Source organism: Leucopleurus acutus (genome assembly GCF_964270905.1).
Source record: "Leucopleurus acutus genome assembly, chromosome: 5".
Taxonomy (NCBI): domain Eukaryota; kingdom Metazoa; phylum Chordata; class Mammalia; order Artiodactyla; family Delphinidae; genus Leucopleurus; species Leucopleurus acutus.
In genome coordinates, this window is record NC_139147.1 from 134,806,654 (window position 1) to 134,821,168 (window position 14,515).

At 47.0% G+C, this 14,515-nt stretch overlaps 1 protein-coding gene across 1 annotated transcript in view; it reads right to left on the bottom strand.

The window, feature by feature from the left end:
* RFTN1 (raftlin, lipid raft linker 1) overlaps positions 1-14,515 on the bottom strand; it is a 204,244-nt gene that overhangs the window by 180,258 nt on the left and 9,471 nt on the right. The window contains exon 2 of the mRNA XM_082839511.1: positions 6,613-6,765. Within this exon, the coding sequence (XP_082695637.1) occupies positions 6,613-6,757 (145 nt within the window). The 5' untranslated portion in view covers positions 6,758-6,765. The remainder of the gene's footprint in view (positions 1-6,612; positions 6,766-14,515) is intronic.

The window sequence follows — 14,515 nt, forward strand, 5'->3', positions numbered from 1 at the left end:
TGGCTCTCAGGGCCACCTGGATGATCGAGTGAGATCATTATTTGAAAATGCTTTTTGGACTTCCCTGGCGGTGCAGTGGTTAAGAATCCGCCTGCCAATGCAGGGGACATGGGTTTGAGCCCTGGCCCAGGAAGATCCCACATTCCACGGAGCGACTAAGCCCGTGCACCACAACTACTGAGCCTGCGCTCTAGAGCCCACGAGCCACAACTACTGAGCTCGTGCGCCACAACTACTGAAGCCCACGCACCTAGAGCCCGTGCTCTGCAGCAAGAGAAGCCACTGCAATGAGAAGCCCATGCACCGCAACGAAGAGTAGCCCCAGCTTGCCACAACTAGAGAAAGCCCGCGAGCAGCACTGAAGACCCAACACAGCCAAAATAAATAAATAAATAAATTTATTTTTTTAAAAAAGAAACTGCTTTAAAACAGAATCAGAGCATCCAGCCGTGTGGCCCCCATGCCAGCCATCCAGGTGCCCAGTGAACTACCTCCTCCTCTACTCCCCACTCCCTCACCTGCCAGTCAGTCCCTGGGATCACCTCCTGATCTCTCTTGACCACCACCCCCCCCGCTCACTTCCCTCGTCCCTACTACCACCCCTTCAGCTGAGGCCACCTTCACCCCTTGCCTGATGATTGCAATGGTTTCCAAATGCTCTCCTCTCCCCCAGTTTTATCCCTGCCATCCTTTTTCATTCTAAACCCAGAGCGAGCTTTCCAGAACATAAATTTGATCACGTCACCTACCCTCGCCCCACCTTAAAATCCTTCAGGGCTCTTGAGAGAGCCTAGTCTCCTCAGTCCAAGGTCTAAGACCTTTAGTCACCTGGACCCTGAAAAGCCACACTCCAACCGACCTGAACCATCTACAGCTTCCCGTACATGCAATGCTGTCTCCACGTTCTGGCCCCTCCCATAGGTTGTCCCCTTTGCCTGAAAAGATCACCTGCTCCCAGCCTCATTCTCCTGCCTGGCTAACTCCAAATCCACCTGCGGATCTCAAACCTTCCTTGACATACACATCTTCCAACAAGGGAACCTTCCACCACAGCCCCTCTATCACCAGCACTCTAGCCTCAAGTACTACAGTCACTTGGTTCTTCATCTGTAAGATGCCGAAGCCATGTAGACCAGTGGGCTAGACCAGTGCTATGGACTGAATTGTCCCTTCAATATTCAACTGCTGAAGCCCCAACCCACAATGTGACTGTATTTAGAGTAAGGAAGCAACTAAGGTTAAATGATGTCATAAGGGTGCAGCTCTACTCCAATAAGACTAATGTCCTTATAAGAAATGAGACATGAGAAGGGACTCTCTCTGTCTCTCTCAGACGTGAAGACACAGCAAGAAGGCGGCCGTCTGCAAGCCAGGAAGAGAGCTCTCACCAGAACCCAACCCTGCTGGCCCCCTGATCTTGGACTTTCAGCCTCCAGATCCATGAGAAAATTAAAATCTGTGGTTTAAGCCCACCAGTCTGGAGCATTTTGTTACAGCAGCCCAGCTGACTAAGACAAGGGAGCACCTCCTGTCTGGTTCACTCTTATGTGCTCAGGACACAACATCTGCCTCTGGTCAACATTCAATAAATATCTGTGAAATCAATGAGCTGTCATCCTATAGTCCGTGATGAACCCAAGGGCAAACTTTCATAATAACATGGTACATTAATGTGCATTAGGGATACAGAGTCAGACCTGCCACAGAGTTATCCTCCCTTGAAAACCAACTAGAACAGCACTGCCCGACAGGCCCTTCTGCAATGGTGGGCGTGTCCTCCATCTGCGATGTCCAGTATGGTAGCCACCAGCCACATGTGCGTGCTGAGCGCTTGAAGTGTGGCCAGGGTGACAGAGGAACTGAATTTTTCATTTTATTCAGTGGTAATCAATTATTATATTTCAGTAACCATGTGGCTGGTGAATTCTGTACTAGACAGTGCAGGACTAGACAGTTCAAGCGAGGATCACGCCCTGGGCACTAACTTCATCCTACAGGTCTCTGACTGCCAACTGTCCCCACACCAAGCATGTTATAAACACAGTGGATTCTCACAGAGCTGACACAGGTAGCTTCTGAGTGGCCTGGCACAGAGAAGCTGGCAAAACACACACAGAAAAGGGATAATGAAGCACCGTTCTGCAGAAATTGTGATGCTTTTGGGCCCCCGTCTGCGATGAAACCCATCAAAGGGCAGGTTCATCCCTCGGCGACCAGAGTTAATTGAAAATTTAAGATCCGATCGAATCACCCAGAATGGAGACTTTTGCCAGCTTACACGCTTCACTTGTGAGTCTCCCGCTGCTTTTCGCCTCCGCCAGCCCTACAAGGGAGGCTGCGTGTCCCAGTATCATCCACAAAAGCACCGAGCTCTAAGCAAGGGACAGATAGAACAATGTTGGCTCTGACCTCGATTGTTTTAAAGGGCACGTGGTCCCCTTCCTGCCTAGGCCAGCAGGTGGAAGTGGGCACCACCCTTTCCCCAACCTGAAATTCATTAAAGTGTCAGATGACCACCTTCTCTATGAAAAATAAGCATGTCAAGTGCTCCTCAAAAATCCCCTATGGCCAAAACCCTATAGAAGAGTACTCCTATGCGTCTCTACACTAGAACACAAGTTTTCTAGCAAGAATGTTCCGACTGGTGTCAATGCCTGTTTCTCTGGCACCTTGCGGTTTACAAGGCACAAGAGCTCAGATGCCCAAGAGATCCATATGCAAATTCCACCCTAATCACTTCCTAGCACTGCATCTTTAGAAAGGTTACTTAACCTCTCTGAGGGTCCATTTCCTCTTCTGCAAAAAAGGAACGAGTGTCCCCATACACCTCACTGGGTTACTGTGGCGATAAGATGACATAAGAAACCACAGAAAGACGAACGGTCATAGCAACTTGATTTGTAATCGCCCAAAACTGGAAATGACCCAAAAGTCCATCAGCAGGTGAATGGAAAAACACACTGTGGCAAATCCATACAATAGAATATTACTCAGCGACGAAACAGGAATGAGCCACTGACACACCAAACAGCATAAATGAATCTCAAAAGAAGTAAGCTGAGTGGAAGAAGCCAGACCAAATGACTACACACCATGATTCCATTTATAGAAAATTCTAGAAAATAAAATCAGTGATAGAAGGCAGATTACTGGCTGTCTGGGGACAGAGGGTTGGAAAAAAGGAGGGACTCCAAAGGAGCACGAGGACACTTTGGGGGCAGTGGAAACGTTCTACATCTTGATGAGGTGACGGCTTCATGGGTTTGAACATTTTAAAGATGTGCAGTGTGGTACGCTTAAATAATACTTTGGCAAAGTTGAAAAGTTTAAAAAAATGAGATCAGGGATCTAATGCCCCATCACGGGACCTGGCACACAGTAGGCTCTTAACAAATGTTGGCTCCACTCTAGAGCAATAATGAATGATCTCATTAGAACTTCTGGAAAAGAAACTTGACAGGCTGCCAGAGAAGCACATCAGCAGGTGTAACAGTGACTTTGAAGGTGTACTAGAACCCAACTATTCAGGACACGCTGTTCTCGGCCAGAAAGCATAAACAAGAAAGATGAACAGAAAGATGGGAAAGGCTTGGTCTCTGCCCTCAAGGAAACACAAATGAGTTTAATATATCATGGAATAAAAGTGTCAGAAAGGGCTTCCCTGGTGGCGCAGTGGTTGAGAGTCCGCCTGCCGATGCAGGGGAAACGGGTTCTTGCTCCAGTCCAGGAAGATCCCACATGCCGCGGAGCGGCTGGGCCCGTGAGCCATGGCTGCTGAGCCTGTGCGTCCAGAGCCTGTGCTCCGCAACGGGAGGGGCCACAACAGTGAGAGGCCCGTGTACCGCAAAAACAAAACAAAACAAAACAAAACAAAAAACAATAAAAAGGGACCCTAAATAAATTACAGCACCCTGAGTAATTCAAGCATATAGGGGCCATTAAATCATATTTTCAGAACATATGGAACCACGAGGTGTGTGCCTCATGGTACAATGTTAGGATGCAAAAAAGCAGGATACAAAAATATACATTGAGGATTCATTCAACAAACATTATTGATTATCTATTATGTGCCAGGCACTGTTCTTTTTTTTCCTTTTTTTAAAGCACCGACAATACAGCAAAGGATAAAATAAGCACAATCCTGCTCTCATGAGAAGGGATTCCACCTTCTGAAGGAAGGCAAACAACAAACAAGGAAATGAATAACAACAAGCGAAATATAAAGCATGTTGACAGCAGGATACGCTATGAGGAAAATCAAGAGGGGAAAGGGATGGGGTGTCAGGGGAGGTGAAATTTTAAATAGGCAGTCAGAGAGGTTTCCCAGAGAAGGGGGTTAAGGGTTTGAACCCAGGGTATATCTGAGAAAACTTCCAGGCAGAGGGAACAGGCAGTGCAAAGGCCCTGAGGAGGCCTGGGAGATTTGAGAAACAGCAAGGCCGCAGTGATAGAACACGCAGGACAGCAGGAGATTGAGGCAGAGGGAAGCTGGTGTCTCAGGGTCTGGGAGCCATGGCAGGGTTTTGAGCAGAGGAGTGATGTGATCTGGGGGTGGTGGGAACAAGGGGAGAGAAGCAGGGAGACCAGCTAGAATTTTTCCAGTGTTTTCCTAACTTTTTTTTTAAGTCTTTATTGAATTTGTTACAATATTGCTTTTTTTTAAATTTTTTATGTTTTGGTTTTTTGGCTGCGAGGCATGTGGGATCTTAGCTCCCTGACCAGGGATGGAACCCTCACCCACCCGGCATTGGAGGGTGAAGTCCTAACCCCTGGGCCACCAAGGAAGCCCCTCCTAACTTTTTATGATGAACATATATCCACTTTATAATTGGAAAACAAAAGGTAATTCAATCCAAACAAGCCATGTAGGTGCTGTGACTGGAGCACAAGGAAGCAGAGAAACAAACAAGGAGGTCAGGGAAATAGCTCAGGGAATGAGCGATGAATCAGTGGGGGGCAGGGGGCGGGATATATTCCTGGAAATTATTACTAAGAAAAGCAAAAGGCACAAATCACTCCTCTTAGTAATAAAAGAAATGTAACCACAATGCACAAAAATATGAAAAAGAGAAAAAGAATTCCCCCACCATCTCAGCACCCTAACAATCAATATTGACCGTCTTGTTATATACTTCCTTCGGATCTTTTCTCCTACACATGCTCTGGTTTTCTCCTTGACCATCCTACAAGGCCCCAGCACACTGAAAGCGCTCAAATACTCATTGAGCAAATACTGGATGACGAAATACTCCAAATGCTTCTAGGTTCAGATTTGTCCATGTTACATCAGCTACCTCATTAGCATTTCTGGAAGTAGTTTTAAGAGGCCTGGGTGACAGAATGGAAATTGTGGGTGAGGGGGAGACATGGTCACAGTGACTAAGGTGTCAAGTCTGGCCGTTTAGGACAATGGTGACATTATATTCATCAACGGCGCCAGCAGGAAGCAGCCTGCTGAGGAAGAGGCCGGGTTCAGTTTGGGGGACGTGAGGGGTGCCCAGGCCCATCCCTGCAGAGACACCCAGCTGCCCATCCCTCTCGGGGCTCAGAAAGCATCTGGAGCTTCAGCACGAAGGTGGTCGGGCAGAAGTGGTGGAGGAGGGAGCTGGGGTAATGATGCCAGCAACCCAACTGGAGCTGGACGTGCTAAGAGCTTCAGAACACGTGTCGCCTCTCCTGATTCTCAGTGCTGCCCTGCAAGCTGGTCTGTGTATGCCCACTTCACAGATGAGGACACTGCAGGCCCGGCTGCTCCACAGCAGAGCCAGGGCTCAAACCCACGACTCGGAGGGCTTTTCCCATGAATTCTCTTCTCTTACTAGAAGATTAACATATTCACAGAAGCCCAGGGAGAAAGCTAGTCTTAAGATGTCTGTGTTAGGAAGCTGCTGGGTTGGGCTTACGGCTTCCAGGGGTCTCCCACAAGGAAGAATGTTCTCTTCCTCTTCCGAAAACATAGTTTACATGTTTCCGACTTACAGTTATAGCCTGCTGAGTTTTTCCATGTGTACGAGTCTTGGAAACCAGGACGGGCCGCGTGCTTTTCCCACAGCACCACCTCAACTCTCTGTATACAGTCGGTGCTCAGCAAATGCTCGGGATGAAAACACTGACCCTCACTCGCCAGTCACCCGGGGGCCACTGGGACACCGGGGTGAAGCAGGGCCAAGCCCGCTTGACGAGCAGTCTCGAAGGACGCCAGCGGACAAGGGGCAGGGAGACCTGGGTGGATGGGCAGACGACCACACGGACAGATGGCGACTGTCCTCTTCCGCGTGTCTTGTCGTGAAACAGTCTGTAAACAAGCGGGCCCAGGGCCAAATGCAACCCACCCAAGTGTACTCTTTGGCTCACACCTGGTTTTAATTTGTTACAATTTAAATTAGTTGCTAGCTTTCAAAGCAATGAAAGATTTCACGTAAAAATCTGTATTTCTGAGCGCAGGCCCTTCTCAACAGGCCCACCCTTTGCAGTTCACCTCCCAACGACCCCCCCCCCCGCCCCCAGCCCCCCACCCCCCAGCGTGTCCTGGGCAGCCCCTCCAGCGCTGATTGGGCCAAAGCCCTGTCAAGCCCCCCACCCCTGGGTTGGGCTGAACCCCGTCCTCACCGGCGGTCAGGGTGGTGAACTCCAGGAAGCGGTACTCATAGGACACGTCTATCTTGGTTTCCACCTGGGGCCTCTTCAACGTCGAATAGATATTCCCAGGCCGTTTGTCATCAGGTTTCTCTAACTTGTTCAATCCGCAACCCATTTCAGCAGCTGCCAGCAAAAGGAGAAAAACGGGGGAATGATTTTCTTCTTCCTGAGATGTTGTTTTTACACACCGTAGTATAAACGACCCCATTATTTCCCTGAAGAACACGTAAAGGACTTGAGCCTGGCTGGAATCTAGAGCACAGTTCAACCCGTGACCTGAACACTGGAGGCTCTACGCTCAGGCTGCTTTCTCTCACTCATAAGATACCATTACGAGCCAGCCTGTGATCCTGAAACGACACCAAAAACATACTGTTTTACAGAACGAAAAGACAACCCTCAGAATGGGAGAAAATATTTGCAAACGAAGCAACTGACAAAGGATTAATCTCCAAAATATACAAGCAGCTCATGCAGCTCAATATCAAAAAAAACAAACAACCCAATCCAAAAATGGGCAGAAGACCTTAAACAGACATTTCTCCAAAGAAGATATACAGACTGCCAACAAACACATGAAAGAATGCTCAACATCATTAATCATTAGAGAAATGCAAATCAAAACTACAATGAGATAGCATCTCACACCAGTCAGAATGGCCATCATCAAAAAATCTAGAAACAATAAATGCTGCAGAGGGTGTGGAGAAAAGGGAACCCTCTTGCACTGTTGGTGGGAATGTGAATTGATGGAGAACAGCATGGAGGTTCCTTAAAAAACTAAAAATAGAACTACCATGTGACCCAACAATCCCACTACTGGGCATATACCCTGAGAAAACCATAATTCAAAAAGAGTCATGTACAACAATGTTCACTGCAGCACTATTTACAATAACCAGGACATGGAAGCAACCTAAGTGTCCCCTGACAGATGAATGGAGAAAGAAGATGTGGCACATATATACAATGGAATACTACTCAGCCATAAAAAGAAACAAAATTGAGTTATTTGTAGTGAGGTGGATGGACCTAGAGACTGTCATACAGAGTGAAGTAAGTCAGAAAGAGAAAAATAAATACCGTATGCTAACACATATATATGGAATCAAAAAAAAAAAAAGGTTCTGAAGAACCTAGGGGTAGGACAGGAATAAAGACGCAGACGTAGAGAACGGACTTAAGGACACCTGGAGGGGGAAGGGTAAGCTGGGACGAAGTGAGAGAGTGGCATGGACATATATACGCTACCAAATGTAAAATAGATAGCTAGTGGGAAGCAGCCGCATAGCACAGGGAGATCAGCTCGGTGCTTTGTGACCACCTAGAGGGGTGGGATAGGGAGGGTGGGAGGGAGGGAGATGCAAGAGGGAGGAGATATGGGGATATATGTATACGTATAGCTGATTCACTTTGTTATAAAGCAGAAACTAACACACCATTGTAAAGCAATTATACTCCAATAAGGATGTTTAAAAAAAAATATTGTTTTATATCATTTTTCTCCCCATCTGAGGAAAATAACACCTCAGAGTGTCTCAGTTCCCCTATACTCTGTATACATGATTAAAAAATGGGATGTGAAAAGCAATACAAGTGCATCATGGTGTCAGCCCGTCTGAAAAAAAAAATAAGAGAGATGTCGCTCCGCCGTGGTTTCTAAGAGGGGATAATAAGTTGTTACGATTTTCAAAGTCCTTTCTACCCTCAACGGTAATTATTTAGACAGGATTTTACATTCAAAAAACACCTCTCAAAGTAGATGGTGGTACTTTTACAGGCCTCGTCTAAAAAGTCCCTGTTTATTCCGTTTTAGACCAAACCACAGGAACAGAGCGGTTCTTCCAGACTCAGAGTCATTTGAGACCAAAATGAAAACTGGCTGAACACTAAGAGCAGGGCCGCAGAAATTGGAAGCAGAATCCACGTGTATCGGAGCAAAGATCCGTGGCTGCGGTTTGGAAAGAAAATGGAGAAATGTTAATACGATGTGCATACGAGGGTGGGCTGAGCTTCCAGGGGATTAAAAACAATGAATGTTCTCTGTTTATTTAGGCAGAATGACATTCATGAAACGACTTTTTATCCACTCCCCAGACTTCAGCGGGAGATAGTTTCCCTTTTGTGACTGAGCCTGGCTAAGTTCCCTCCTCTCTGGGGCACCGGTGCTGCCATCAGAACATATTTCACAAATATATTAACTGGTCAAGAATATCACAAACAGAAACGTGGTGGCCACTTCCTTTTTGAGATAAGAATTTCCGTTGGTTCAATCCATTCACAAGGTACCCAGCTTCCTACGGCAACTTGGCCAGCTCCAAAAAACAAGATGAACCGCACAAAAGCAACGAGGCCGGGGAGGGAGGGAACAGGCTGATGAAGCGACAACCAGGCTATATTTGCAGTAATTAAAAAAAGTCTGGAAGGATGGATGAGAACAGGAAGGCTTACTTATGCCTTAATAAGAGAACATTAGTGTCCAAAGGGCCAGAGCAGACATGATTTATGTGCAATCTGCATGAACTGATTACTTGTAAAATACTCTGCAGTTCTGCAGATATAATAGCTGATATGCACAGAGGCTGCATATTTAACTGCTAAAAAGCAAACCGCCTGGCATCCGCTGGGGCAAAGCAGAAGCAGACAGGGAGGCCCCTAAGTACTAGGGAACAGGTAACCTAGTGAGATAAATACTATCACTGCCAGAACAGAACTGGAAATAACCCAAAGGCTTACCAGTCACTCACTCGTCTTCCTCCCTACAAAGGACTGAGCATTTGGGGACCTCCAAGAAAAAAAACCCTTCCTCAAAAATCTTCCCATTCTTGCTATCCTATTAGGTAAATTCTAGCATTAGAGAGTCATTCCTTTGAGAACACCCTACCTCAGCATTGCCTTTGAAACCACAAATATCTCCCTGGGACGGCAACAAGCCAAGCTCCTGGTAGCCACTAACACTTTAGTATGATTTAATTTCTTCTCTCAAGGACAGGATGCTGCACAGCATAAAAAAAGGAGGAGAGGATTATCAAGATGAGTAAGATAGTCTCAGACAAATTTGGGGTTGCAGGGAGGCATGTCAGGAAGTATTAGAAAAACTCCCAATTCATAACTTTGAATTTAAGGTTTTAATCAGACTATCCCAAACCTGAGGTCCAAGTTCACTCCAAAGGGGACTGTGCTTGTCTCACAGGACACAGTGAGACCCTGGGAAATCATCTATGTGATCAGACACTGTACCAGCCAGGTGCAAAACTGTAATACCAGTGAATCCTTGAGGTCTCAAATTTTAGGGCATACAACCCTGGTTAACCAACTGCTTCTAAAGCACAGTTCTCTCTGGGAAGCGAATCATGGTGAAGCCGTTGCCAGTCACCAAAAGCTTAGTGTGAATTTGTTCTTCTTACTCGTTCGTGTTAGGGCCCTACCTTGCTTGCTACTGGCACATTTGCTTTCCTCCTAGTTCCTTCCTGCATTCTTCCACCAACCCCACCCCTGTCAAAATAGGAAAGACTTTTACATCACTCCAAAAATGTCTGTTACAGTCCCTACTATGCTCAAACAAGTCACAAAATCCAGCTTACGAAAAGAAGGAAAACTGGGGCTTCCCTGGTGGCGCAGTGGTTGAGAGTCCGCCTGCCGATGCAGGGGACACGGGTTCGTGTCCCGGTCCGGGAAGATCCCACATGCCGCGGAGCGGCTGGGCCCGTGAGCCATGGCCGCTGAGCCTGCGCGTCCGCAACGGGAGAGGCCACAACAGTGAGAGGCCCGCGTACCGCAAAAAAAAAAAAAAAAAAAAAGAAGGAAAACTAAGACATAATAGTGCCTTACATCTATATTTTGTAAACTTCCCTGTTTCCAGTGCAAGGTTCCCAAACCCTGGTTGTACTAGAATCCCACATGAAGCTGGGGCAGAGGCTGGATATGGGCCTTGGAGGGCAGTGAGAGGTGGAGGAGGAGGAAGGAGTGAAGGGTACAGCCTCACCGGATGCCGGCAGATGGGGCTGGCGTAGCTGCACGTGCCCCGCACAGACATTCAGGGAGGGTCTCAGGGGTCAAGGCAGGGCAGAAGGTAAACGGTAAGTGTGATGGTTTTTTAATGTGGCCCCCAAATCCTTTGACACTCCTGCCACCGAGAGGTGGGGCCTATGTCACCTCCCCTGAATCCGGGCTCCGTGACTGCTTTGCTATAGAAAGTGTCAGATGATGCAGTGCCAGCTTCTGGACCTGAGCCTTAAGAAACTGGGAGCATCCACTGCCTGACTCTCGGGACACCTGCTCTTGGAACCCAGCCACCATGCCATGAGGGAGCTCAAGCAGCCCCGAAGAGAGGCCCACGTACGGAGGAATCCCCAGCCAGCACCAACTTGCTGCCTTGGAAGACGAGCCTCTGGCTCAGTCAAGCCACTGATACCGCGTGGAGCAGAAATGAGCTGTTTCCACCAAGACCTGCCAGATCGGCAGGTTCCTGAGCAAAATACACCGCTGTTGCTGTTTGAGGCCTCTAAGTTTCGGCGTGATTCATCATACAACAGGTAACCTCTACATCAAGTTTGCTCCAAATGACCACAGCCAGCTGCCTCCTCGGCCAAGCCTGCAGTCAGGGGCCTGCTTCAGCCACTCATGCTGGAAGGACATCTGGGGAGTTTCCAGTTTGGGTCGATTCTAAAAAAAGCGGCTGTAAACATTCACGTAGAAGTTCTGATGTGGACATAAGTTTTAATTTCTCTAGGGCAATGCCTTGGGGCGGGATCGCTGGGTTACACGGTAAGTACAGGATCCTGTTAATGAATAACACACTCAGGGTGGCCAGATGCTGACCCGCGAGAGGCACCGTGGAAGATGAGACCCGCTGAGACTCCGCGGATTTAGCTCGGCCACCCCTGCTCACCCTGGGGCATCAGCTCACTGGGAGGGAATCATGACCAGCAGTGCTATTCATGGCTATTTCTCCTTTCGTTATTGTCTGTTTTTGTAAAGGACACTTGCTAAAAATCACCTGTGTGTGATGACATTTTTCCAGTACTTTCGTGTGGTCCATCCAACCCCCATAGCTCTGCCCTTCCAAATTCCTATAATCACTTCACATTGACACCTATGGAAACCAGGTTACTTGTTTTATGTGTGAGGTGATGGTTGGATCAGCTCTGATTATTCGACAGTCACACAGGAGGGTTTTTTCTTCTTTTTACGTCTTTATCTTCCCAAAAGACATCCCTGCACCCACGTGCATGGGTCTCTCTAGCATCAAGGCACCAAGAAAAACCATCCAAGGGGTCTTCACAGGTCCTTCCCCACTCCTATGGTGAGACAGTGGGAAAAGAGCCAAAGAATCCTTACAGTTCTTCAGCAGAAACTGGCTAAACATTAGCAGGACTGGAGACAGACTAGGGAAGAAAATAAGGTCATCACTGGGGGTCTCTGAGACCCACTACAAGGAGAGGTCATTTGCAAATGACCCAGAAGCAAAGAGCCCTCAACTGGTGACACTCTGGAAAAATCAATTCTTTCTGAATCAAGCCTAGGAGGAGGTGTGTCTTTGGTATATGTGGGCCCAGTTTCATGCAGGAACTGTCAGCTCCATGAGGGAGAGAATTCATGTTCCAAGTTCGTGCATTTATTCATCTAATGAACATTTATTATGGCCTCTTTTGAGTCACACCCTCAATTAGGAAATACAAAAATGGAAAGACCAGGTCCTACCCTCTAGGAGATCACAGGTGAAGGAGAAGAAAGGCAATGAAGAAATACACATGGTACGGTGAGGCTGGTTGTTCTAGAAGTCTGGGCGGGGAGCAGGGCATTTGGAGAAAACCGCTGTGATATAAAACAGAGGGCACATCCCCATAGACTTGGTTCCAGAAAGAGCTGATCAGCCATGGGGCACGATGTTCTGTGTCATTTTAAATGTTGAAATGTTTGAATTTTTATTTTAAAGTAGTTCTAATTTGGTTTTGAAATACTTCCCCAGATGCACATAAAACACTGGAAAACCACTTCAGAAAGGATCACCTCCGGGCTTCCCTGGTGGCGCAGTGGTTGAGAGTCCGCCTGCCGATGCACGGGACACGGGTTCGTGCCCCAGTCCGGGAAGATCCCACATGCCGCGGAGCGGCTGGGCCCGTGAGTCATGGCCGCTGAGGCTGCGCTTCCGGAGCCTGTGCTCCACAACGGGAGAGGCCACAACAGTGAGAGGCCCGTGTACCGCAAAAAAAAAAAAAAAAAAAAAAGGATCACCTCCTTAAACAATTATTTTTCAGCTGGGGTTTAAAAAAAATCCCTGAGTTTAAAGGTTTATTTTTATTATCAACTAGCATGGACACATTTAAATAATGGGGGCAATAAATGTAGTTATATTTTCAAATACAAATTAGTTTCATTAAGAGTGAGCCCTCATTTACCACACTTGCTGCTAATCTGAGGCAGACTGTAAAGCTAATTTTAACAACTGCCAACAGCTCATGACAAGCAACCAGAGATGGGGCAATTATACGCAATGATGCTGGATCAGCTGGCAAACTCATTCTTTATTTCTCCACTCAAATCCTATATTTAAAGACTCGAGTGTGTTTATTACATCATTCAGGCACCCAAAGTAGGAACTGATGGTCCAAATTAAGAAGTTTTTACATGATAAGAACATCTCTCTCCACCCAGAAATGTAAATGAAAACTTGAAAATCCAATCAGCTGTACGGATGGTGTCAAATCTTGATATCCTACAAACTAAGACAGAATCCCAAGGATAACTAAAACTGACCCATGTAAAGTATTCCTGATTCAATGCCAAGGAAAAGAACAATGTGTATGAAACGGGGTTATATTATGGCGCTACTTTTTTTTAAGTGTCTATGTGTGTATCTGTATATGAAAATCCACATATTTTTTTTAACTGGCAGGTTAAATAAAGATATTCACAGAACTTTCCTCTGGGTCACGAGTGATGAGAGACATTCTCTTTATGGTTTTCTATATTTCCAAGTTTTCTGTGTTGCATATGCATTACATTTCCTAGTTGAAGACAACAAGATGTATCACAGACAGCCTGCAAGATATCCCTCAATAATCCTCCCGTTCACCAGTGGTCCCCTCCTCTACTGAGCAGGGCTGACCTGTGTAGTCAGTAGGATATGTCCCTGGGGGAAGCCCGCTGCCATATTGTAAGAACACTCTATTAACCCCGTGGAGAAGCCCCCAGGGCAGGGAACTGAGGCCTCCAACTAACAGCCACAATGAAATCAACACTCAAGTGGGAGCATCCCTCAGCTCCAGAACAGCCTTCAGCCTAGCCAGCATCTTGACCACAATCTCGTGAGAGACCCTGAGTCAGAACCACCCAGCTCAGCTGCTTCTGGATTTCTAACTCACAGAAGCCCTGCGAGATAATAAACATTCATTACTATTTTCAGTTGCCAAGTTTGGGGGTAATATGTTACACAGCAAGAGATAAGGCAATACGAGGGGTATTTACATTATCAAAGGAAAACACTCGGTGGAGACTGATCCAGACCACCTTTCTTTCTGCTCTCCCACTAGCCTCCATCACAACCACCCTTAAATAAAACAGCCTCCCCTCAGAAGAACTTGCTACTCAAAGTGTGGTCCTCAGACCAGGAGCAATGGCACTCCTGGGATCAGCCCACCCGGACCTACTTAATCAGAATCCACCTTTTCACACACGATTCATCAAAGTCTGAATCACAGTAAAGCTTGAGAAAGCCATGGCAGTGGTTCTCAATCTTGGCTACACACTGGAATCACCTGGACAGCTGTTTTGATGTCCAGATGCCCAGGCATTTGGGGTGGGGCCCAAGCATCATTTTTAAGACACCCCCACAAGTGATTCTAACTGACATCCAGGATTGAGAATCAAC